The 27,131-nt window shown below is 43.1% G+C and overlaps 1 protein-coding gene and 1 long non-coding RNA gene across 2 annotated transcripts in view; one reads left to right on the forward strand and one right to left on the reverse strand.

Moving 5' to 3' along the window:
- The window catches only part of GAD2 (glutamate decarboxylase 2), a 61,325-nt gene extending 34,735 nt beyond the window's left edge, over nt 1–26,590 (forward strand). Inside the window, exons 9-16 of the mRNA XM_055545390.1 lie at nt 939–993; nt 2,655–2,771; nt 4,384–4,448; nt 12,199–12,277; nt 15,713–15,862; nt 22,894–23,001; nt 23,539–23,628; nt 26,357–26,590. Coding sequence (XP_055401365.1) covers nt 939–993; nt 2,655–2,771; nt 4,384–4,448; nt 12,199–12,277; nt 15,713–15,862; nt 22,894–23,001; nt 23,539–23,628; nt 26,357–26,530 — 838 coding nt within the window. The 3' untranslated portion in view covers nt 26,531–26,590. The remainder of the gene's footprint in view (nt 1–938; nt 994–2,654; nt 2,772–4,383; nt 4,449–12,198; nt 12,278–15,712; nt 15,863–22,893; nt 23,002–23,538; nt 23,629–26,356) is intronic.
- LOC129626226 (uncharacterized) lies at nt 10,102–10,968 on the reverse strand. The gene is made up of 3 exons (XR_008701841.1): nt 10,847–10,968; nt 10,566–10,688; nt 10,102–10,280 (listed from the first exon to the last, which is right to left on the reverse strand). It is a non-coding gene; the product is annotated as an uncharacterized LOC129626226 (long non-coding RNA).
- Nucleotides 26,591–27,131: the final 541 nt, after the last annotated feature.

Consider the following 27,131-nt stretch of genomic DNA (forward strand, 5'->3'; position numbering starts at 1 on the left):
CTAGCCGCCTCTAACTTCTTGTAGAAATCAACTCCTTTGATTACTATAATAGTAGTTTTTTTTTTAATTACTAATTTATTTATTTTGGCTGCACAGGGTCTCCGTTGTTGCACAAGGGCTTTCTCTAGCTGCAGCGAGAGCAGTGGCTACTCTCTAGCTGCAGTGCACGGGCTTCTCATTGCGGTGGCTTCTCTTGTTGCAGAGCATGGCTCTCGGCTTGCGGGCTTCAATAGTTGTGGCGCACGGGCTTAGTTGCCCCAAGGCATTAGGATCTGCCAGGACCAGGGATCGAACTCATGTTCCTGCATTGGCAGGTGGATTCTTAACCACTGGGCCACCGGAGAAGTCCAGTAGTGGGGTTTTATAGTAACTAAAGCACTATGTGTTTCTATTTTAGGAAGGAAAGGATGAAAGGATGGAGATGAAAGGTGCCTATCTGACATTTGAGCCCATGAGTTCTTGGTCTGCTTTGTGGTTTTAGCTCTCCGGAATGTAACTGGGTAGCTTTGGGCATAATATTTTTATTCAGATGTTTCAGAGTGGATTTTCTCTTCTTGGCATTTCATCTCTGTGTGCAATTGCAGGTCTGTTTGTTGGAAGATTTGGAAGACAAATCTTTTTTCTAAATCTGCTTTCAGTGCCAAATGTCTCACTCCAGAACAGGTTTGCTCTAACTAAGGAGATTGCCTATAAAACAGGCTCTGTGCAGAGTGGAGAGACACGTGGACAGCGGGATCGGGAGCCTCCTAAGCACATCAGAAATGACAGTCCAGCGTCACTTGAAGGAAATGCCTTTCTTTCTGGAAACAACCAAGAAATGATTGCAACTGGTCGTTATTATCAATCATTTAAGGTTGAACTTTTACCCCCTTGCAAGTCTTTGTAAAGGGAACAAAGTAAATTATTCAAAGCAAACATATATTTGCTTCTCCTTTCAGGGGGAAAATGATCCCATCTGACCTTGAAAGAAGGATCCTTGAAGCTAAACAAAAAGTAAGTTTTTGAAGGGAGTTTTATGCAGCTCATAACAAGCTAAGGGTGTGTATTTCTGTTTCCATCCACTAGAGAAAGTGTTTTTGTTGTATTTGTAAAGAGTACATGGAATTTTTCATTCAGTCATTACTTATTTCTGAGTGATGGGCTTTACTTTGAAAAATTCTAAGTTACTGAGTAAATTCTATATACAGTGGTACTAACAATTATAGTAACACAGTTATACTAACAGTTCTAGTAACACAATGGTAGTAACAGCTTCCAATGGACTTGCCTTCCTGTGTGATGAGGATTGGCATTAAACAGATTCACTGGAAAGACTGCATTCACAAATGGAAAATCCCTAGAAGCTAATTTAGCATACGGGAGTTACTGTGTGTGGTTACTTGAAAGGGACCGTTTTCCTGCCAAGACACATACTGAAATGATTGACCCTCCAAACACCTTATGTTTCAGGAAGCCATTTAGTACTTTTTTTTTTAGAAATGACACGTTCTGAAGACCTGCTGAAAATTCCTCCAAAGCTCTAGAAAGTCATTTACATCCCTTCATGATCTGCAGGTTGGAGCTTTTAGTAGATTTCATCTGCAGTTCCCAGTTCAACAACATGACACATGAATTTTATTATTAGGATCTCAGAAATCATTATTCGTTTTCTTAGGCCTTTTCCTCCCCTACAGAGTGGCAGCAGGACCCTTATTCTGGTCCTAGAACCACTTGTAACCACATAAACCTTTGCTGCCACCTAAAGACTGACTCTGTAACATCAGGGCCTGTCGTGTCTTTATGGAGTAACTCTTCACCCTATTTGAGGCATTCTTCAGCCATCTTTCAGCAACAGCCTATTATTTCTATCAGTTTTCATTTGGTCTTCCCTGGTGGCTCAGACATTAAAGAGTCTGCCTGCGATGCAGGAAACCCGAGTTCCATCCCTGGGTCGGGAAGATCCCCTGGAGAAGGGAATGGCTGCCCACTCCAGTTGCCTGGAGAATTCTGTGGACTGAGAGGCTACAGGCCATGGGGTCACAAGAGTTGGACACGACTGACTGACATTCTTTGGCCATTTTTCATGAGCAGCCTATTATTTCTATCAGTTTTCATTTAGCCATGGCCAGACAGACTAAGTCAACTTAGATGGATAAAATCATGGCTTATTGTTTACTCCCAAGTGAATCCTCAGACTCCAAATAAGTTATCTAGGGATTTTTCCAACGAGGAATAATGGGCTGGTAGGAGTTTCTTCTCTTTGTCCTTTTGTCTGCTCACTCTATTATGTTCAGAGACCCTGCTATGAAAAAGAAAGACTAGGAAAGTAAGTGGGTGGGTAGGGGGAAGGCCAGAAACTCTCCTTGGAATATACCAAAGGTTTGTGGGCACCACCAAGTTTACTCACCCCTGGGTCCAGTGCAGCCTCTTCTGAGAACTGGAGTGCCTGTTCTCATAAGGCAACTGGCAGAGCCAACGGAATGGCCTGAAGAACTCAGATCTGGAGGGCAAACGTCGTTCCTATTAGCCTCCAAGTTATCGTCAAAACCCTTCTGGTGGTTCCAAAAAGACAGAAGTGTAAGATAGGAGGAGAATGTCCACCTTTTAAAATCAGCTTTTTAAAAGAATCCTTGGACTGCTGGTTTACATTCTTTGGGGCTTTCTCATTTGCACAGGGGTTTGTCCCTTTCCTTGTGAGTGCCACAGCTGGGACCACTGTGTATGGAGCATTTGACCCCCTGTTAGCAGTTGCTGACATTTGCAAAAAGTATAAGATCTGGATGCACGTGGATGTAAGTATTCCAGAGGGACCACCACTGAAATGTTCTTGCACATTTTGCGCCTGGAGCTCATGGAATGAAATGTATTGTATTTTTTTGTTTTTGTTTTTTTTAAGATCGCAGAGACAATGTAGTACATGACTCACACAGTACACGACATGCGCTGGAAGCAATCTGAGGCTGATTATGCCTTAACATCCCCAACAGGATAATATTCTTATTTCTGGGACCAGGACCTGAGCTGAGTACTTAGTTCTTGGTTCATTGAGTCATAATGTCCACAGAGGAACACACACAGTCACACACATGCAAACACACACACACACACACACACATACACACAGTCACACACATGCAAACACACACACACAAAGATACACACAGTCACACACATGCAAACACACACACACAAAGATACACACAGTCACACACCATGCAAACACACACACACACACACACACACATACACACAGTCACACACATGCAAACACACACACACAAAGATACACACAGTCACACACATGCAAACACACACACACAAAGATACACACAGTCACACACATGCAAACACACACACACAAAGATACACACAGTCACACACATGCAAACACACATGCACACAGTCTCACACATGCAAATACACAGTCATGTACACGCAAAGCTTCCTTCCTTATGAGAATGATCGAAAGAGTAAAAAGGAGTTTCATTTATCTAGGAGATCCAGTGGATAAAAAATTCAACTCAAGTCAGAAAGTAGTATAACTGAGGAGGAAAATAGACTTGACAACTTGCTAGGAAATACGAGTCACCAAATTTCCTATGTGTGGTCAGCTAGTAAGATAGGCCATATATGAGACGTTTTGACTCCACAGTTAGTCACACCAAGAAATAATGGAGAGCACTCATCAAGACATTTTCAAATGAAAACAGATGTCAACTTTTAGAAGGACAAACTAATGGAATTTAAGTTTAGACCAACATGACTCAAAGTGTGGCTCAATGATCAGCAACTCTCTGAAAACTGCTAACAACCCACAATGAGATCAGGAATCAATGCCACATCGTCACTAAGCACCATGCTTGGTTCAGCTGATGTGTTTTCCATTGTGAGGCTTTATCAACGAAGGAAGCATAAGTTGCTTTCCATTCCAGTGCAAGAGACTTCTGTTGTTGAGTAGACTGGCTTAGGTCATTTTGGCTTTATATTAATAATATGCACTCAGAGTTGTCAGAAAGAGTTTTCCTTGCAATGTGAAAGTTGTTTAAAGGGTTTTAATTTATCATTTTTAGTCTAAACTGTGGAGAGATTAGCACTTGTAGTTCTGAAATGATGGGCTTCCATAGGACTAAGCACAGCGCTGATGGATTGGGAAGGATCTTTCTCCTTTTCCTGCAGACTGAGGAAGTGTTTGGCTTCTGACACCCATATAAAAGTGGGATGGAGCCTGAGACCTTAGAATAGCCCCCCAAGTTAACCTTTGGAAGTCTAGTGCCAATCCCCAAGTTATCTGGGCTTGAGGCTGTAACTTTCACTCCATGCAATGCTTACTGTTTTGAAAGATACCAAACTCTAGAAATCTAGGCAATGAGAAAACACTGCCTTTGTATGCCCTTCTTTTTCCAGGCAGCTTGGGGTGGGGGATTACTGATGTCTCGGAAACACAAGTGGAAACTGAGCGGCGTGGAGAGGTACATACATTTTTCTCCTTAACAACGTAAAGTGTGAAAGCTATATGTGAAAAGCAAATTACACCCAATGTCCAACAAGTGTTGGTGTACAGGTGAGCCCGTTCTCTCAGTGCTCGTGTGCTTTGCCTTGTGTGGTCATAAATGCATGAGTATTTTGTGTAGACAGCAGAAACATCAGATCCTATCCAAGTGACCCAAGTTGTATGTCTCTCAAACACAGAGATCATAGAGATTCCTAACTGGCCTCCATGGTTGGCCAGAGTACTCAGGAATGACCTTCCTGGGATCTCGGAACCAACAACTATCAAAATTGTTAAAAGCTTCATGCAGGCCGCTGTTTTCTGGGGAGATAGGTCCCTCTCACTAGAGGATAATAACCACTGCTTTAAAGAAACCAATTAATAATTTTGTGACGCAAAGAAGCACCTTGTAATTTATCAGTGTTGAAAGAGGGGTTTGTGGTTTAACGTGGCCCATTGACTTAAAGTGAAACCTGCTTGTGATAACATCGCCTGATGGCTTCATCTCCATAATGGTTCTTTCCGGTGAGTTCTGATGGATCCTGCAGTCACCTTTACTTAGGAGACTAAGCAGGAGACCATTGAGAAAAAGCTGCAAAGCACAAAGGAGGTGATATTTGATTAGCATAAAGCCTACTCAGAGCCAAAGGAAAAAGAAAAAGAATCACAGAATGCAGAATTGGTCTCAGGCTTTGGTTCCTGCCCCTATGCAGAGGGAGCTCAGAGTTCCCAGTTCTCCCATCACAATGTGGCAGGTCAAGGATAGCAGGGAGCCTGACATGCCAGGCAACTGAGAAAGCCTGGATTCATCCAGGACTGCCAAATGCCCCCTGTGCCCAGCCAAGTAGCCAGGTGTTGTCAAGGGGAAGCTTCCCCCGGCTCTACCTCTGGACATCTCGGCACAATTTCTGTACCAAGATGAGGAGACTGACAGAGCTTGAAAACATCTGAAAGCACCAGTCACACAGGGCAGCCAGGCCAGAATGAATGGACAGGGTGTGCTGTGTGATATCCAGGCCTACCCACACACATAGAGCGCATGGTTAGGGAAGGAGGGCATGGGATTACTGAAGAGTCTGGGGCACCCTGTCTCATGAGCAGAAGGAGGGCTGGAGAAGACTCGAGACAGACCAGCCAAGGCCCAGGCTTGGGCCCACATTCTGACTGAAGGTGCCTGTTCAGATGTGAGTGGGTAAGGATTGGCCTGGCCTCTTCCCAGGGGGAGCCAGCTTTAGGTCTCTGCTTCTGGTTAGTTGATCAGAATTCCTTCTTGTCGTGAAGATCTGCCTGGAACTAGAAGCTAAAGAAGGAGTGAACTAAACAGGAAAAGAGAATGAAGAAAAGAAAACCATCCAGAAGGTGCTTGTTCAGAAGATCAGAACAAAAATTCAAATGACATGCTATCAGAAGAATTAGCCTGTGTACAGAACCTTCTCATCGTTGAGTCCCCTTAAACTGAGCAGCACAGAACGTGAGAGGCTGTTTCTATACCTTTGATGCCAACTGTGGCTCCAAGTGCTGACAGCCAGCCAGGGGTGCCCTCCACCAATGACTACCTGAAAGCTCGCTAAATCACATACTCTGGGCTTTGGAAAAATAAACACCCACGCGCTTTTGTACTGAAGACTCTTATTTGAGAGCAAAGCTTAGAACATTTGTTATGGAACACAGAGTCCTCTCTAGTGGCTGGAATTCTTGAAGCTGTGTTGGAAGTAAATCTACTAAGTAGAAACAGCCAAAGAAGTCCTTTTTAAAAATGAGGGACTGTCAGCACTTCCCTGATGGTCCAGTGGTTAAGACTCCACGCTTCCATGGAAGGGGGACACAGGTTCAATCCCTGGGGAGATAAAATTCTGTGTACCACACGGCGCTGCCAAAAAATAAAAATAAAAAAAAATGAGGGACCGTTGTTCTGCTTTGAATGGACCCTCGCCAGCCATCCATTGACCTGAGAGAATCCATCTGGGTGACTTATCAACAAAAGGCTCACTTTCTTTGGTGAAGAAGATTTTAGGGCCAAGTGAAATCCACATGGACACAGTTTTAGGAAAGAAATTTGCCTTACTTGCATGTATGTGTGCTGAGTTGCTTCAGTTGTGTCTCACTCTTTGCAACCTATGGATTGTAGCCCACCAGGCTCCTCTGTCCATGGGATTCTCCAGGCAAGAATACTGGAGTGGGTTGCCATGCCCACTTTCCAAGCATGAGGACTCACTCTAAAATGAGTGAATTTCGTGAATTCCTGTCCCCCACATCCAAAGGTGGCCCTCTGGTCACAGGGATCCCAGACTGCTGTCCTCATTACAGAATGGCACGAGCACCTGGGCACCTGCCTGTCTCAGAAAGCACCTTTCTTCTCTGATAACACTGTCAAGCTATTTAGGGATGAGATAGCTAAGAGGGTGCCAGGAGACCTGGCACTCCTGGGCATTGTCAATGGACCTTTCTTTAATCCCTCCTGGCAGCAGGCTGCTGTGTACCTGGAAGAAGCCATTGTTGTGGGCCACTCTCAAGACTTTCTCGCCCAGCTGAAGGTTCCAGCACAGATCCTGCCAACTTACTAATTATTAGTCCTACTCCCACCCCTAAGGGCCAGAGGTTCAGAAACTCAGTTCATTGGTTATGGGCCCTCTGCCTTAGGCAAACCACTGCATGAAGCACAGTGTGGACGCAAAGTCAAATATGCTAGGAAGCCTGTCTTCAAGGGTTTTAGAATCTAGTAGGGAGACTGCAGTCAACCATGGATTACAGGTCAAGGCAGAGGAATTAAAGGCTCAAGAGACAGATTGTTCCTTCTAAACAGGGTTATTAAAGGAAGGGAAGCCTTCCCCCTGGGGTGAGCTTCATGGAGCTTCATCAGGCAGAAGCAGAAGAAGGGCGTTAAGGTGAAGAGCAGGGTCATAGAGGTTTGAGAGGGTCCTTGGGGAAAGTTCAGACAAACTTTGTTGGAGACCAAGATGGATTTGTGTCAGAGACCAGGAAGCTAGTGGAGGATCCGGAAGTCCTGCATAATGAGTCTCAGTGGAGTGTCTGCCTGCAGAGCCAAATCCAGATGAAGGTAAATCCCTGAGCTGAGCATCACTGCCATTCGAGCCCTTATTGTGCATAGAGACCCTTGTGTTTCTCGGGTTGGGGAAAAACACTGGAGAGGTCCTCTTATAGCAGCCATAGTGGGGGTCTGAAGAGATGCCACCTTTGGCCACCTGATGCAAAGAACTGACTCATTTGAAAAGACCCTGATGCTGGGAAAGATTGAAGGCAGGAGGAGAAGGGGATAGCAGAGGATGAGATGGTTGGATGGCATCACCGACTCAATGGACATGAATTTGAGTAAACTCCAGGAGTTGGTGATGGACAGGGAGGCCTGGCGTGCTGCAGTCCATGGGGTTGCAAAGAGTTGGACATGACTGAGCGACTGAACTGAACTCAACTGACTGAACTGAAGAGAAGAGTGGCATTTCCTGTGCTTTGGAAAGGCCACTCTGGGTTCAAGAGGAGATGGAGGCCAGGACTGAGGAGGAGCTACTGGGGCTTCATAGAGGACCAGGTGCAGGAGGAGTGGAGGGGAGAGATGCTCAGGGTAGGAAACAGAGATGTGGAAGGGAAGGAGGAGATGAACCCAGGAGAGCTGCTTCCTGGAGCAGAATGCGTCATCAGAGACCAGTTCTTCAGGTGTAATTTATTAAAAAGCCGGTGCTTCTGCTTCCTTCACTTCCTTCTGAAATATTTTGTGTGTGTGTGTATGTATTGGATTGGCCAGGAAGTTCATTTGGGTTTTCCTATAACATCTTATGGAAAACCTGAACAAACCTTTTGGCTGATCCAATGGAAAAGTCACACTCCAGTTACACTAAGAACGCCAGATGTTACAAAATGCTGACATACGATTTATATATAGTGCTCTTTTTGCCTTGCTATATTTTCTGTTAATAATCCTTTAGAAATTCCAGAGAGTGTCCTCCCTGACAGATTTTACGGTTTTGCATATCGTGTTGAAGAGAGTGAGGGGCATTTTTGGGGAGATGTCTTTCATCGAGCTAACATGAGCTTGTCATATATAAAACACTTTTCTCAAATGTTACATCAGAAATCTGGCACCATTGTGTTGGGAGCATATCATAGCGGCCTGGGGAAGTTTTTCAATATGCATATGCACAAGAGTTGGACAAGCCTTAGTGACTAAACCACCACCAGGACGTTTCCATTTTTTACTGGAATCTAGGTAACAGGTTGGAGAAGGCAATGGCAACCCACTCCAGTGTTCTTGCCTGGAGAATCCCAGGAACAGAGAAGCCTGGTGGGCTGCTGCCCAAGGGGTTGCACAGAGTCGGACACAACTGAATCAACTTAGCATGCATGCATGCATTGGAGAAGGAAAGGGGAACCCACTCCAGTGTTCTTGCCTGGAAATCCCAGGGACGGGGGAGCCTGATGGGCTGCCATCTATGGAGTTGCACAGAGTGGGACATAACTGAAGCGACTTAGCAGCAGCATGCCAGTCACACCTCAAAAGGAAACATTTCAGACTCTCCATGGTTTTCAGTGGATACCTGTAGCATTAGGTCACTGTTAGAGCAAGGACCCTGTGGACAAGCAATGGCTTGAATCCCACTTGCTAGCTATGTGCTCTTGAGCAAGATGTCGCTCCATCTATGAAACTGGTACAATGACAGTGTGTACATCACAGGCTACATGGATTAGATAAATTAATCCATTTGAATCAATTAGAGCATTGCCTGCCACATAGGAAATAGTAAATGTAGTTAGCACGTGAATGCTGAAAAATTTCCGAGTGATTCTCATATATCATCCACATACACACACATGCAAATTGAGCACTAAAGTACTACAGAATAAAGTGCTTTATACAGAACTTAAAAAAAAAAACTGCAAAGAGTGATATAGGAGAGGAAAGAAAGAGAATGAAACCACACCACTAAGGTTTGAGACCTGAATGCTTGGGAGGAAAAGGGGTGTGAAGAATTGAGGTCCAGAATAAAGGAGAGAGAAGAGATCTGGAAGGATGAGGAGGGGGCTAGTTCGTTTGGGATCTTCTGAGCTTGGCGTGCACAGGCGGGCACTGAGAAATATCTGCCAACAGCCCCAGGGGGCTCAGCTCTCTATAAACTTACTGAAAGTCACAGAGGAATAACATTTCAAGGCGAAACATTTTGAAATGAACCTGAGGCTGCTTTTCACAAATTGCCAACATTTCTCACATGAACTAACGCCATGTCATTGAATCACTGTCTGCATCTTTTTGCATGTTTATGAGGCAGCCCCTCTGAGAGAATTCAGGGACCATTCGGTGGGGGGCTTGACAGCTTCTAGTCTAAAAAGACAAATGGGCCACTGTGTAGAAGTAAACACCCTCATTCAGAAACGTGGAAAACAGCTATTTTCTTCTCCATTTGGTGTCATTACTGATAAAGCTGCATTTTGTCAGTATTGGGCATCCAGCTATAGAATAGTATAGAACATACCGAATGGCTGTGTACATATGCCCAGGGTCACAAAGCTCCAAATGATAGAGTTGAACTTAGTAGCAAGAGCCAGGCTTATTTACTGTTTATTGTGTTGGATACGGTTATAAGCACTTTACCCAAGTGATTTTATTTTTATTTATTATCTTTTAACATGTAGTTATTTGACTGCGTTGAGTCTTATTTGCATGTGGCGCACCGGGTCTTTTGTTGCAGAGCTCAGGCTCTCTAGTTGTTGCACGCGGGCTCAGTAGTCGCAGCGCGTAGACTCAGTTGCTCTATGGCATGTGGGATCTTACTTCTCTGACCAGAGATCGAACCGACATCCCCTGCATTGCAAGGTGAATTCTTAACCACTGGACCACAAGGAGGTCCCAAACAATTTCCTATTATTCTCCTTTTGTAGACAAGGGAGTCTAGGCACAGAGAGGTTAAGTAACCTGCTCAAGGTCACACAGCTAGCAAGTGATAGAACCTGGATGCAAACTCAGACTGTCTGGCTCCTGAGCTCCCCTCCCTTAACCAAAATTTACCTACTGCTCAGAGCCCAGGTTTCTTGACTCCAGTTTCATTCTAAAGAGCAAAGAGCTGTTTTCCTAGGAGCTTTTCGATACCTGTTTCTTTATTATTCATGAAGTCTTTCAGTCCTCTGTCCAGGGGTATAGCCATCCCATCTGGCCATGAACCAGCTTGGCTTCTTTCCTCACTTCCAATATACCTGAAAGCCAGTGTCAAAGCTAAAGAAAGACCAGACAATGAGCCAGACTATTCATCGATTCAGATAAGATCCCCAGGCCAGTAAGTGTTCCCTGACTGGCCAGCTACTGACCGCCATTCATCAACTAGAGGAATGGGATCTTTCCTGGCATCTCATTTCTTCCCAAGGTTCTCACACCTTGAGTGCTGGGGGTGGGGTGAGCCCTGTCTGTCACTCAGCTGGAGGAGGGCCAGTACTGCTCAACCCTGTGGAGGAGCCGCTGCGTATTGTCCTGTTTCTCTCCTTCCTCCTGTGAGTCTGTTGGTGCCAAGGACACGTTCCCGAGTCTCCTCCTCGAGGATGCCTTGGTCTCTCAGAGACAGGCGCAGAGACTCATGGGAAGTGAGCTGCTGCTCTCCCGGGAACTGGAGGAGGAAGAGGGTTGAGCAACACGGTGAGTGAGAAGGAGAGAAGTTGAAAGAAGCTGCAAAACTTGGCAGAGATGATACTTGATTGGCCTTAAAAGATGAAGTATCAATAGGATGTAACTAACTAAAGCCATAGGAGGTGACATTCCAGGAAGAGGAAATAGCACCAGAAGACCCAAGATCATGAGAATAGAATTTTCTGAGAACTAAACAGACTTTGGTGTGATGAAAAGTGGTTCAGGAAACTGACAGGACTCCAGCCTGGGATCTAGTGTGGGGACACCATGAGCCATACCCCACAGTTTGGAACTTTGGAGGCAAAAGGAAGAGGAGAGATCTGTAAGCGGAACTAGAAAATAACTATGATACCCGGTGGAGGAGGAAATGGAAACCAAGTATCAGCTAAGACAATATATCCAGATTATAATAATAATAATAATAGCAATTTTTATTATTAAAGGACTCTGAATCAGGACTGTGGTTTAGGAGTTTCAAACAGCATAACCCCCTGAGCTGAGCATCGCTGTGACTGGTGAGAGAGTATTCTGCTTACCAAGGGTGTTGGAACAAATAGGCTGAAAGCTGCCATGGGAGCCACAGTGTATCTTCCCTGCAGTCCAAAAGGATATCTCTGGATGAGAGAAGAGATGGAAGCAGGATATGAGCTAGCTATTGTAAAAGAACACATTTGAAACATTTAGTCATCAATCGAGTGGAAAGAAGGAGGAACTAGATTGGGAAAAGAACAAAATTCAGCAGCAAAATGAGCCATTGCTCTGAGCTCCAGGGCGCTACAGTTGGGTCAAAGGCGGGAACACTGAAGGCACATGAGGGACCCTCTGGTGCCCTGCTCTGTGGTGGCCAAAGGAGGGACCATGGACAGGCTGGTCCCAGTCACTCAGAGCTCTCAGACCACCATGGAGCTGAAGAGAGATACCAGCCTTCACCTGTTCTCTTTGTAGACAAAGGAAAGGTTTTAGATTTTGAAGGGTCCCCCTCTTGTTTTGTAAGTTAGCGTCATGCTGGCGTCTGAGAAACAGTACCAAAAAACCTGAGCCCTCACAAGGGGTCGTCTGAGCCTGTCATGGGTGCCACCGTCTTCACCTGATTTGTTTCCTTTAGGGCCAACTCTGTGACCTGGAATCCACATAAGATGATGGGCGTTCCTTTGCAGTGTTCTGCTCTCCTGGTTAGAGAAGAGGTATGTCTTTCCTCACTCATGGCCACATCTGCAGTTGGGGTTGGATAGAGTAATGTGTGTAGTGACAAAATTAAGATCGTTTTACAGAATGGAACAGTGAGCCACATCCACAGTAGGGGAAATTGTGAATGAGGATAGCTGTAAGGCTCTGCTCTTATGTCCAAATATAAGACAGTTATATCCTGACTAGACGAGACAGTCATGTTCCATGTGTGGCTGAATTATTGTGCTTGTGAAAAAGGCATAGGACATTAGGTTGTACTCTGCTGCAGGGTCAACAGTGGGTCAAGAGAGAAATACCATTCAAAAATTAGTCATGGGATTGAAAGAAGTGGAGTTTCAGGGTGAGGGAGGTGGCAGTCCCCCACTGGCCTCTGGTTAAACCACACTTGGAGTGGTTTGCTCAGGTTAGCATCTAATCATATAGGAGACCCCATCAAGCAAGACCTCCAATAGTGAGGAACATTAATTAACATGAACAGAGGTAGTTGAAAGAACTAAAGATGTTTAATCTAATCTAAAAAGGGTTTAACTTAAAGGGCTGAGAGGAAAGCAGCCTTCACAACATAAATGACTCAGGTTGGAGAGATTTGCTTTTTATTTAAGGCTTCAGGGAGCTGGGTTAGTCACATTGGATGGTACGGCTTTGATGACAGAATCACAATAAACATGATTTGAAGTCTGACTTGGGGCCAATAAAAGGAATGCTTTTCTAAAAATTAAGCTGCCCAACAGGTAATGAATGACTTATATAGGAATAAATTCATCATCAGGGGAGCTGACTGAGTGGAGATTGGACAAGCGCTTGTTAGAAAGAGGATGGAAAGATAGAAGGGGCAGGAATAGGGACTGATCTGGAGGTCCAGGGTTAGGACTCCACGCTTCCACTGCAAGGCGCAAGGTTTCAATTTCTTGGAACTAAGGTTCCAAGAAATTGCCTTGTGGCATGACCAAAAAAGAAGGGGGAAGCAATAGATGAACAGCTCTAGGATCCCTTTGAAATCCAAGAGTTCATAACGTTTCTTTTATAGGGGTCCAAGGAATAATACCATGCTATCAGATGATATTCTCTGATTTGTTTAAAAAAAAAAAAAAAAAGAGTTCTTGGTTTAAAAAAAAAACTTGGAATATATTATCTTAAAGAGTTGAAAACAAGTTTCATAATTTCAGGGAGTATCTGAACCTTTTATTGCTGATATATTTTATAAATATCTAAAAAAATGATATTTATGATGGTTTCTGAAGTTTATTTGATCAGGGGAATTTTTTGACAGCAACTCTTTTACAGCCAGAAGCTATTCATGTATTTTAAATAGTTTGGAATATAATGGCTCAGAATCAGGATATGATCTCACCTTTTTATCTGACTTCTACTTGTCCTTTTGTACAAGGAGACTGGTGCCGTCTTACCTTTTAGAGGTCATGTGCTCTGAGTTGCTTTTCCTATCCCAGTAGAAGCTGGTCTGGTCTATCCATCATTCCACACTCCCTGGGTGGTCTCCCTTAGGACTGAAGGCACCTAGCCATGAGCTTGCATGGCTGGGGGAAAAATGGTGCCAAGTTTCTGTGACCGTGAAACAAAATAGATTCACCTATTGCAATTTTTAGTCTTATTGGTTTTCGAGTCCAATTCAATGTCATTCTACTGCTCTAATATAATTACATTGTATTGAATTTCTCCCACTCTCAAACAAATAACTTAATGAATTCCACCGAATATGATGTCCAGACTACAAGACTGAGCCCAAATCTGTTATTACCATCTGGGGACCTAGTCTGGTCTTTCAGAATCTAGACCAAATTTTAGCTGCATTTTCGTTTTAGTTTGGAGAACTTTCAGAAGGGGCTCTCACTTCTAACTTCAACCAAGTGATCACAGTTTAGTCTTTTCTTCTCTTGTCATGAGTCACAAAGGGAAAAGTCAATGTCAAAGCTTCTGTAAAATTACAATTACACTGTAGATAACCAAAGCGTCAAAGACTTCCTGTGGTTCGTGACAAATTGCAATGTAGTAAGGAGGCTGACGATGCTGTTTTAGTCAGAGAGCATGATTCATTCACTGGTCTTTGAAATAGTTCAATCACTTTGCCACCCATTTTCCATAGTTAGCTTGTGGTGCCAGGGTAAATTAATGGTCATTGACAACGAAACTTTCCACTGTAACTACCATAAGCAAGTGAGCATGAAAACACAGTCCCCAAACTCTAATCCCTCTTGAGAGAGGAGCATGCTATCTGAAAGATTCACTATTTTGAAGACCTCAGAGTACCAATGTCTTTATTTTTTAGATTTTAGCATCTTAAAGTAATAGCAGTGAATTGTACTGGGTTTCCCAGGTGACTCAGTGATAAAAAATCCTCCTGCCAGCAGGTGATGGGAGTTCCGCCCCTGGGTCAGGAAGATCCCCTGAAAGAGGAAATGGGAACACATTCCAGTATTCTTGCCTGGGAAATCCCATGGACAGAGGAGCCTGACAGGCTACAGTCCATGGGGTTTCAAAGAGTTGGATACGACTTAACAACTAAACCACCACCACCACAATGAATTGTCCTAAAAACTGTGATTTCCATAAAGAACTCAAACCCTTACAGCTAAATGGAAAGTACTTGAACTCAATATGAGTGAAACAGTAGGAGAATCACACTAATGATATTTTATAAAACCAAAGAGTTTTCAAAATAGTTTGATTCCTCCCAGTGAACATTATACTCTGATTGTGATTTAAAAAAAAAAAAATGCCTTCTCACTGAAATTCACCTGAGCTGGATTTACATCCCAACTGTTCCATTTCTAGGTAAAAGCTACAGAGTGGCTTACATAAAGTTTTTGACATTCAATCTCATCTGTGAAATGGGAATTATTAATAACCAGCCACAATAAAGGGTATTGTGAAGCTTAAGCAGAAATAATCAACAAATTGAAAAAAAAAAAAAAGATAAATGCCTTCTCTTAAAAAGGAGAGTAAAAGTATAAATATGCCCTGATGTTAACCTCTGGTAATAGCTGACCCTAAGCCACTTTTTCCCATAGAACTGACTTATCACAACAGTCTATCCCGCTTAGATACTTGTCTCACTTTTTTTCTCATTTAATTCTTACTGTTTTCTTTCTCCAGGATATTCAGCTCCTCTTTCTTATGTATTTTTCTTAATAATTTCCATCACAATGTAAACCCAATAGAACACATAAAATCAGTAGAGAGTTTCCTAAGGGCTTCCCTGGTGACTCAGATGGTAAAAAATCTGCCTGCAGTGCAGGAGACCTGGGTCAGGAAGATCCCTTGGAGGAGGAAATGGCAACCCACTCCAGTATTATTGCCTGGAGAATCCCAGTGGACAGAGGAGCCTGGCTGGCTACAGTCCGTGGGGTCACAAAGAGTCAGACATGACTGAGCGACTAAGCACAGGGTTTCCTAGCTTTTCTCTTCTCTTCCAGGGATTGATGCAGAGCTGCAACCAGATGCATGCCTCCTACCTCTTCCAACAAGATAAGCACTATGACCTGTCCTACGACACTGGAGACAAGGCCTTGCAGTGCGGACGCCACGTTGATGTTTTTAAGCTCTGGCTGATGTGGAGGGCAAAGGTGAGCACCCTGGAACTGGCTGAATGGCAGCTAAAAACAGACGCTCTATCTGGTGACCCTTGTGAGGACATGGCAAACATTGACTTCCAAATTGAAAATTATTTCCTCAAGACTAAGTTTCCTGAATCCTAGATCTAGTCTGCCTTCTACGTGGGCAGAAATATAAGAAATCTGTTGTGTGTTTGTTTGTTTTTTGTTTAAGCCAATTTGCTTCTAATGCTCATTTATCTAAAAAACCAATCCATGTTGCTTTATACCGCAGACTCCCTGGATTCCTAGGAAGTGTTTCACTGCTGTTCTTGTCCCAGCTCTTGGTTTTTACCCAGTGATTGATCATTTGGCTAGGTTAAATGTAGACTTTTTGTTTGGAGAACAAAAAAGAAAAGGAAAAAATCGGCATGATGGCTTGTTTTTGTCATTTCACAGAGTAACCTCTAGTTATAAAGCTTTTTTCCAAAACCCTGGAACTTCCTAGTGACCTCCTTTAGTTTGGTTTCTCTATTTACCTCAGAATTTATCTGTGGATGATCACCCCACTCTCAGACATGGGACTCTGTAACTAATGTTGTGCACTACTGGCTGGACCTAATTATAGCTTCCAAGAGCACACATGTGTGGTTAAATGTAAGCAGGCTGGGAAGGTCAAAGATTTTATTTTTCACTTTGACCAGATTTCTAACTTAAATGTCACAGCTTGGTGACTTTCCACCTGGTTTCATTTATCTCCCACAGGAGGCAATGGCTAGAGCCAGTGAGGACATGCTGGAAAAACCCAACTGCTAGAAAAGTCCAACTGTTAAAAGAGTATGTCAGGGAAACATGACAAAGAGATGAGAGGGAAGCTGGTGAGACCTAGGTTTGGTGTGTTTGGGAAATTGTCCACAAATTTGACTCTCAGCTTTCTTTCTTTCTTTCCTTTAACATTTAGTTATTTTATATATTTATTTAGACTGTGCTGGGTCTTTGTCTCTGTGCGTGGGCCTTCTCTAGTTGCAGTGAGCAGGGCCTGTTCTCTAATCGCAGTGCACAGCCTTCTCGTTGTGATGGCTTCTCTTACTGCAGAGCATGGGCTCTAGGGCTCATGGACTTCAGTAGTCGCGCTGCACACAGGCTCAGTTGCCCTGAGGCATGTGGGATCTTCCCCGACCATGGATAGAACCCGTGTCCTATGGATTGGCAGGTGGATTCTTAACCACTGGACCCCCAGGGACATCTGGCTCTCAGATTTCTAAGTATCCTACACAAAGAGGCGACAGGGTCAGCCCCACAGAAACAAGCAAATGACTTGGTCAGCTGGATGGGACCACAGAATGGCTCCTTCATCAGGTCTATAGAAAGAGCTATGGACCAGGTCCACAGTACCCAGTCCATATGCTGGTGTTTAAGCAAACTGAATTTACTTAAACAGTTCAAACAGGCGGATGGCTAATAAGAAAAAGAGGGGACTTAGGAGTGAAACAGTCAACATCTATTGGGTTGGCCAAAAAGTTCGTTCAGGCTTTTCTATAACATCTGATGGAAAAATTCAAACTAACTTTTTGACCAACTTAATATTGTATGGAATCTTCTTTAAACCCATCCTGGAAAAAGGCAGTTTAACTAGAAAGATGGTATTACTTAATGCACAAAAATTCTTAGCTGGCTTCCAGGGGTGGCTGGACTACATGGTCTTCCAGCAAACCTCCATCATGTTATTTGGCTTGACTGAGTTTTCTTTAAGTATCACTAAGTACAAGACAGCCACCTGGAGTGAGGCCCAGGGTGACTTATTGTCCCATACAGGTGTGTGATGAGTGGGCTCAAATCCCTTGAGCTGGGCAGGGGACTTCTTCCTCTTTTGAAAGTTGAGGTGCCTGACAAGGACAGGTATCTGGTCCCCACTGCCCAAGTTGAGACTCACTCTGTTGGCAATGACACCTTCATTTGGCAACAATGAATCCATCAAGAATGTAGACTTACATTGTACACTGGTGTACTCTCAGGCTGTTTTCAAATGAGCGGGCATTTCATTTCCTTGATTGGTGGGAATGATAAAATGACTGAGGTAAGCATCAGCTAGGAAGTTGAGGAAAGCTTGGTCTCTAAATATTGTTCAGTGTCCCTCTTTTTGTCTCTTGTTCCCCTGGTGTTTTTATTAAGATGATGATCATTAGCTATATTTACACAAAAATGTATCTGACATGGTTCATTGGATCCTGCTGCTTCTTTTCCATCGGAAGCCTCCCTGCCAGCTTGGTGCAGCCGGCTGGTTCTCAGAGAAATCACGCGGAAGACATCAGGTATGAACTCAACAGCAGGACCAGTGAAGCTTGAAATAAAGGCAGAGGATCCAGTTTCTAAAGGGCTGAGATACCGGCACCAGAGGAGGGGATAAAAAGAGAGAGAGACAAGTCACAGTGGCTTCGTAACTTATGAACACATATGTTTTGCGTTGAAAATTAGTTTATTATCATCATCCAGAATTTAAAATAGTTTAATTAGTTCTTGTACATCATATTTGTGTAAAGGAATAATCCATTTTCTAACATTCATATGTAAGATGTGAACAGAAATGAAGACATATGGATAACTATTTATAATTAATGAAAGTCAACATATTGTTTCTGTGTAAAATACAGAAAGAGACTATAGTAAAGAACTTTAGAAAAGAATTTGAATTACGTAGAGGACAGGGACACCTATTTTTTAATTCCTTACACAAAGCCCTAAGTATCTAGACATCTAAATGACAAAAACATCCATTTGGTTTTCAACTTAAAGTTGAATTTTTTTTTAATGAAATGATAATAGCTATTAAAGTAATAATCTCAGTCCTACAACTCAGATCAAGGGTAAGCACCCTCTAATACGCCTAACTCTGTCATAACGCCAGCCATGGCAGGAGAAGTCACTCTCCCTAAGAGGAACCATGAAGAGTTGACCATGTCATTCTGTTTTGCATTTGCAAAAACAGTCATGAAGAGGAAGAGAAGGAATGTGACATTAATCTGCAAACCCTCTGTTATCCGATACACCTGGAGAAGACAATGTTCCAGTGAATCCACATTTTTTCCTTAGAAAGATAAACCATGGGAAAATAGTAATCTAAGTATAAATTCCTGTTCTTTCACCTGCTAATAACAAATGGAGCTAAATGCACTGAAGACAACTGTCATATTAAATCCAAGACAACTTGATTGGAGCAAATTAATGCCCCCCCCCAAAAATTGAGCATCCTGATGTGGAATGCTAGAAAGTCTCCTGGATGGTGACATGATTTGTAAGCTTTTCACTGGCAAAGACACTGTGTCTGTCCTCAATTCTGTTCTTATTGGGTAAACCTTTTATTTTGTCTATTTTATTTTATTAGAGAATCCTAGAACTTGATTATTTTTAATCTTGACAGATTACCTCGGTTAATTGTAAAGTTTAAAAATAAAATAAAATTAAAAAAAAAACAAACTCTGTGTAGATAGAAAAAAAGAAAAAAATCTTAAAAGGAGTCCCTTTTTATAGGCCTGCAGTGATGGCTTAATATGTAACTGCTGACTTTTTACCATAAATCTTGATGCTTGTATATGATTATGCAGATTGGCAGATTTTCTTATAGTTTTCTGATTGACCTCCATAATTAAAGTGTAGATAACAGTGGGACTGGCAAATGGCTGAGGGAAAAAAGAAACCAGGAGAAACTATTAAAGGGAAATGGATGTCTGGCCCTCCTTACTGAGTGAGTGAATGTTCCCTTTCTCTCTAACATATTAATTTTTTTCATAAGTGGCTACTGAGCATCTGTTGCTGCATGAGATCAGGGGCTACAGTTTCCAGGCAGGAAAGAGAAATTCACCAATGACCATCATAAAAGACAGAACACCAATTAGGAGATCGGGATTGACATACTATTATATATAAAATAGATAACTAATAAGAACCTACTGTACAGCACAGTGCTCAGTTCTCTGTAATGGCCTATATAAGAAAAGAATCTTAAAAATGAAAGTGGATATATGTATATGTATAACTGATGACTCTGTGGTGAAGAATCTGCCTGCCACTTCGGAAGACCTGGATTCAATCTTTCAGTCAGGAAGATCCCCTGGAGAAGGGAATGGCTACCCATTGCGGTATTCTGGCCTGGGAAATCCCAATAACAGAGGAACCTGGTGGACTACAGTTCATGGGGTCGCAAAAGAACCTGACACAACTTAGCAACTAAACAACAACACACAACTGAGTCACTTTGCTGTACATCTGAAATTAGCATTATAAATCAACTATACTCCAATCAGGGCGTCCCTGGTGGCTCAGATGGTAAAGAACCGCCTGCAATGCAGGAGACCTGGGTTCGATCCCTGGGTTGGGAAGATCCCCTGGAGGAGGGCATGGCAACCCACTCCAGTATTCTTGCCTACAGAATCCTCATGGACAGAGGAGCCTCATGGGGTTGCAACGTTGGACATGACTGAGTGACTAAGCACAGCATATAGCACATACTCCAATAAACATGTTTTTAAAAATAGAACACAACTAGTTATAAAAGAAGCACAGACACAGATTGAAGAGTTAAAGAATGGAGAGCTCAGTCCTCATTTGAGAGCCAAGAATAATTTACCAAGAACTGGCCTTTGAGATTGATTGTGAACAGGATGGATAGAATAAATAAGACCTCGACCAGCAGAGCTGGGAGAAAGGACATCCCAGGAAGATGGTCAGGCAGGGGCTGAAGGGCATATGCAGAAGTGGTCATCTGAGCTTTCAGCTGCCTTCCCAGTGATTCAGGTCTTGGAGAGGCATTGCCTGATAAGGCTTTATAGATGCCTTTATCATTCTCACAGGAAGAGCTATGTGGTCTATAATGATTCAACAAGCATTTGATATTAATAGAATGAATTTCAGAGAATCACCTAAAAACCTACAAAACTTTGAAAATAAAATATGGATAAAATATGGATCTTAATCTCATGAATACCCAATTTGAAAGGAGGAGCCCCAGACTTATACAGGCACATCAGAGTCCCCTGATAGCTCTTCAGCCTTCATCTCAAGGGGGCAGATGGATTACTCCTGAGCTTAGCCAGAGTGGACTCCTAGACTAACAGGGCTAGAGAACTCCCATCCTGTCTTTGGTAACCCAACTCCCTTTACGGTACAATCACAGTCATTTTCAGAGCATTCATTTCACCTTGCTATGTCTCTGTGTGGGAAATAGTACAGGCACCATCATTCCCATGTGAGCAGAAAAGTTAGCCAAGGCCATACGGCTGGACAGGGTCAGAGTCATACTGGTCCTGAACAGATCCTGGATCAGGTCCCTGCAAGTTGAAATCCAATGCTAGCCTGGTCCCAAGGATCCAGTTTGGCTAACAGTAAACTCCCCTCCCTCTTACTTAATGTCCATCCCAAGTAGATGCAAACTGCCACCTTGGTCCAAACCAATGGTAAATCTTTGGATCTTTGGCACCCACAGACTCTTGGAGCGCATGGGTGATGGCCTGGATGTCCAGGCATCAGGTGGACACTTGGAGTCACAGGAATCAGTCAGCAAGGGTGGCAGTCCCTAAACAAATGGATTTCTGAATCCATCAGCTCTCTTTAATGCAGCTTACTCTTAAAAATGTTTCAGATGCTACAAGTCATCGTTCTGCCAGATCCCCCTTTTAGATGAGATGATGAGACTGTGTGTTAACAGGAAAGTGGGCCCATCTTATCTCCATTATTACTTCCTCTGGATTCCAGGTTGGATTAATCACTGGTAGGTCTGTTCTCAGAGTTCTGGGACGAGCATTCGCTGTTTCTCTAAGCTTTCCTGTAGTACTCCACACGTACCAGTGGAGTTCGGAGTAAAGCCGTGTGAAGAGTAATTCCCTGGTGTTGGGGTCCCCAACCTCCGGGATCTGATACCTGCTGATCTGAGCTGGAGCTGATGTAATAATAATAGAAATAAAGTGCACAGTGCATGTAATGAGCCTGAATCATCCTGAAGCCTTCTCCCCACCCCTGGTCTGTGGAAAATTGTCTTCCACGAAACCACTCCCCGGTGCCAAAAATGTTGGGGACCACTGCCCTCGTGTGTCCCATTGCCAGTGAAATAGTTGTAGTCCAAGGCTGTCATGTGGTTTTTCACAAGTCCAGATCCTGGGCTTCCAACAGCCGGAAGGTAAAAGACCTCTGTGATAATGTTCACCTATTACAGACATAGGAGTCATTTATGCCCAAGTGTTAGTCTCTCAGTCGTGTCCAACTCTTTGAGACCCCATGGACTGTAGCCCACCAGGCTCCTCTGTCCAGGGAATTTTTCAGGCAAGAATACTGAAGTGGGTAACCATTCCCTTCTCCGGGGATCTTCCCGACTCTGGGATCAAACCTGGGCCTCCCTCATTGCAGGCAGATTCTTTACCACCTGAGCCACCAGGGAAGCCCCATTTATCCCCAAAGGGGAAATCTAATAAGCTTTGCAAAATGACAGGCTAATAGAGCATCTGTGTGCCTCTCAAGAGTCAGTAATTCTTTTGTCCAGCACATATTCATTGAGCACCTACCCTATTTGTTCTATAATGGGGGTACATTGGTGAACAAAAGTGGGATCTGGAAATGGCAAATTCACCTGATGGGCAGGGACTCAGCAGACATCCTAGAGGGGGATGGGCGGTCTCTGACGATGCTTTTTATCTGCAGGAAAAGAATAGCCAGGCCTCCTGTCATTAATGACTTCCATAATTACTCCTCTGAGTGGCAGTTGTAAAATTTCCCCTCGAGTAATCAAAATAATTGGCTGGGGAATAGAGGCTTTGAAAGAAAGGGATTCTGCCGTGGAGAGCTGTGACAACATGAAAGGGAACAGGGGCATCTGATGTGGACAGCATGAAAGGAGGAATAATTGTCAGAAAAGCCTCTAGACACATGGTCTCATGTAAGCAAAGTGCTGGCTCAGAGCAGAGACCAAAGGGCCCGAAAGACCACCAGTGTCCAGAGAGATGCATCCCCCCATCTCACCTGAGAGCTCGCCCACCTTCCTCAGCTTGATTGCTAAGCTCTATTCTTCTCTCATATAGGGGACCATCGGGTTTGAAGCACATATTGATAAGTGTTTGGAGCTGGCGGAGTATTTATACAATATCATCAAAAACCGAGAAGGTTATGAAATGGTGTTTGATGGAAAGGTATATATTCTGATTTCTACAGTGGCTCCCCCCCCCCCAAGTTTAGTCCATTCTAACTCTTTGTAATTTTTAAAAATATTTTATTTATGTATTTATTTGGCTGCACCAGGTCTTAGTTGCAGCATGTGGGATCTAGTCCCCTAACCAGGGATTGAACCTGGGACCCCTGCATTGGGAGCGCAAAGTCTTAGAAACTGGACCACCAGGGAAGTCCCCATTCCAGTTCTTCTCAGTGATATTTTTTGAAGTTAAGAATGTACTGTCCAAGTAAGTGAGACCATCACAAAGGAGAAGTAATGGGGAGGGGGTAACCATGTAGAATGGAAGTATAAATCCAACTATCTCTCTCACACACACAAATACTGTATAATGGTGTGAAAGTCAGGCAGTTCAAAGGTGATTAGAGGTTTAAAAGTAGGATTGTATCTAGAAGCTGCAGAACAGATTTGAAATTTGGAATTTTCAAATTTTCAAATCCCTGACATTTTCAAACTTGCCTGTTTGAGCTGAGCATGAATTTTACTCTCCACTTCATAGCCTCAGCACACCAATGTCTGCTTCTGGTACGTACCTCCGAGCTTGCGTGTCCTGGACAACAATGAAGAGAGACTGAGCCGCCTCTCCAAGGTAAGGACTCTCACTCCTCTGATCTGGACCTCAGTGTGTATAATGGGCCTTTCGTGTCCATATCATCCTTACAGATGTGCACGTCTTTAGGGAACATCTATCTTCAGCCATGGTCACAGGTCCCCTGCCCTCTGTGGCCTCCTGCAGAGCCAGGAAACACAGAACTGGTCTGTCCAGACTTTTAACAACTCACCTGCTTCTGTGTTCTGAGAGCATGTTTATGAGGGCTGAAAATAAGCACTAGGTCATACCTTTTCTGGCTTCACAACTCAGCAGGAATCTGGTGAAATTGCTGATCTGCCAAGAGAAACTGGTGCTCAGTTACAAATGTGGAAGAGACACCAGGCCCCAGAAATGGGTAGAAAACAAAACTGCTGCTGATTCTCTTGAGGAGCCATGTTGATTGTTCACATCGAGTATTTTGAGGATTAAAACCTCATTGCAAACCAGTGGTCATGTAAGTGTTGATATTCAAAAGTCACATGTTCATAACTCCATTCCCTTTGAGTCTATCCTTCATGTAAGACAAATACAACTGTGATAGAGGGCATGGTTCCCATATTGAACTGAGTTGCTGACTATAAAGATCTGGCATAAGCCCAAAGTTTCCCTGAGATCTACATCCCTGGTTATGTATTTGTAGCCATGAACCGAAAAGATCGATATTATATTTACAAACTCCAGTGGTAAAATATGTGGACAGGTCCTGGATATAGTTGGACATAATTTAAAATGTATGCCTCATCCTGGGAGCTGTTCCTCTTATGCCACTCTTTACAGTCAATAAGGACTCAGGGAGCCCTCCATGTGCAAACAGTGCTGTGCTGATAAAAGAATTGAGAGACCTCATCCTTGCCTTCCAGGAGCTTACAGTTGGGTACAAAGATGAGGTATATTTTCACATAAGAGAAGGGATGATAGGAATTAGAATATAGACAGACTCTATGGCTAAGGATCATGTACTTACAACTTAGAAAAAATATGCTAGTGGACTACAGAAGTCAGGAAAGGCTTCCTCATGGGTGTAGGACTGTTGTGGAGCCTTGGAGTCTTTGTAGGATGCAAACTGGAAGAGAAGGGATTCTAAGCAAAGAGAACAAATGTGACATGGTGAGACTGAGGACAATGTGAAGGGATAAAAGTATGTGCAGTACATCCAAGGGATATGGAATAAGGAGGTCTTGTCAGAGTTGTGGATTCACCTGGGTGAGCCCTGGGAGCTGAGTCCTCAAAACTGGTGACAAAAATACATTTGTGCTGAACTAAAGCATTTAGATCCCCTGGAGAAGGAAAGGGCAACCCACTCCAATGTTCCTGCCTAGAAAATTCCAGGGATGGAGGAGCCTGGTGGGCTATAGCCCATGGGGTTGCAAAGAGTCGGACACGACTGAGCGACTTCACTCACTCACAAGACATTTTAACTTAATTTCATACACAATAGAGGACCAAGGGCTGTAATTATCCATCAGGCATAAATGTGGTGAAATCTTGTCTGTGATCCAACTCCATAATGTTAAATCCTTGTGGGTGCAGCTTTTTGCCTCAGCTGATTCTTCATCACTATTGGGAAATATGTTTCAAGTCATCTTATGAACTGAGGAATCTAAAATGAAATTATACAAATGAACTTATGTACAAAACAGATACAGACTCACAGACTTAGAGAAGGAACCTGTGGTTGCCAGGGGGAAAGTTGGGGGATAGGATAGTTAGGGAGTTTGGGATGGACAGGTACACGCTGCTGTATTTAAAATGGATAATCAACAACTGCATAGCACAGAGAACTCCACTCAATGTTATGTGGCAGCCTGAATGGAAGGGAAGTTTTGGGGAGAATGGATATATGTATCTGTATGGCTGAGTCCCTTTGCTGTCCATCTCAAACTATCAAAACATTGTTAATCGGCTATACTCTAATATAAAACAAAAAGTGTTTTTTGAAACTAGGAAGCTTTAGGATCTCAAGAATTAAAATTGCTTTAAGATCTCAAAAATCTGCTTATTTTCACACATCACTTGGTAGTGAGGCTTACATCTTGGTACCCCGTCTCTGAATTTTGTCTTACTTCCAATGTTTTTATATTTACTGAAGGATTAAAAAGTCCCCCAAATGTTGTATTGCTAAACTCTTTATGCTTAGAACCACCATCAGATTCTCTGTTGTCACACAATACTAAGTAGAAAGTCAAAGATAAGATGTCAAGCTCCTGATAGCCCGCCACTGATTATTCCTTTCAGCACCTTTGAGATCTTGGATGTATTAAACTGTTCTAGCCCTCTGTTCCAGAGAAGGCAATGGCACCCCACTCCAGTACTCTTGCCTGGAAAATCCATGGGCGGAGAAGCCTGGTAGGTTGCAGTCCATGGGGTTGCAAAGAGTCGGACACGACTGAGCGACTTCACTTGCACTTTTTACTTTCATGCATTGGAGAAGGAAATGGCAACCCACTCCAGTGTTCTTGCCTGGAGAATCCCAGGGACAGAGGAGCCTAATGGGCTGCCGTCTATGGGGTCGCACAGAGTCGGACACGACTGAAGCGACTTAGCATCATCAGCAGCAGCAGCCCTCTGTTCTCATAAAAAGTGTGAGCAGTTCCTTTAAGGGAAAACAGATATGGTTCTGATTGTTCAGTTTAAGACTCAAAATGCTACTTGGCGCTGGGTTCTTTGATAATAGGAAGAATCCCTGGGAGAAGCAGCCATCACAGCGGTCTCATCTCTCCCGCAGGTGGCTCCCGTGATTAAAGCCAGGATGATGGAGTCTGGGACCACAATGGTGAGCTACCAGCCCCTGGGCGACAAGGTCAACTTCTTCCGCATGGTCATCTCAAACCCCGCAGCAACTCACCAAGACATTGACTTCCTGATTGAAGAAATAGAACGCCTGGGACAGGATTTATAATAACCTAGCTCACTAAGCTGTTTCAATTCTCTAGGTAGACAATTAAGTTGTCACAAACCGTGTAAATGTATTTGTAGTTTGTTCCAAAGTAAATCTATTTCTATATTGTGGTGTCAGAGTAGAGTGCAGTTTAAAAATCAAAAAACTAACAAACATTATTCCTTTTAAAAATCGTTTCTTAAGTTTAGAACACCTCTGTAATAATTAGTGACAAAAGGCTGTGTTCTAATCAATAAGGAAAAGCTTACAATTGTTATAAATATTTCCCTTACTTTTAATATAGCGTGCAAATCAAACTTTATTTTCAAGTCAGAGTAGTAGGATTGAATAGTGCCAAATTACCCCTGAATCATAAAAGGTTCTCTGGGGTACAGTGAAAAGGATAAAGTAAATATAAAATATATGTTGACAATTAAAAAAAAACTCTTGCCTTTTTCATAGTATTAGAAAAGAATTTCTAATTTACCTATAGTAACATATCAAGTGTATTTAAATACATATAATTTTACAAAAGGAAAATATATATATTAAAAAGAAATCCTATTTTGTAACATATAGATTTTTATTTTATATGGGTTATACAAACTGCAGGGGCAGATAT

Source organism: Bubalus kerabau, chromosome 13 (genome assembly GCF_029407905.1).
Source record: "Bubalus kerabau isolate K-KA32 ecotype Philippines breed swamp buffalo chromosome 13, PCC_UOA_SB_1v2, whole genome shotgun sequence".
Taxonomy (NCBI): Eukaryota; Metazoa; Chordata; class Mammalia; order Artiodactyla; family Bovidae; genus Bubalus; species Bubalus kerabau.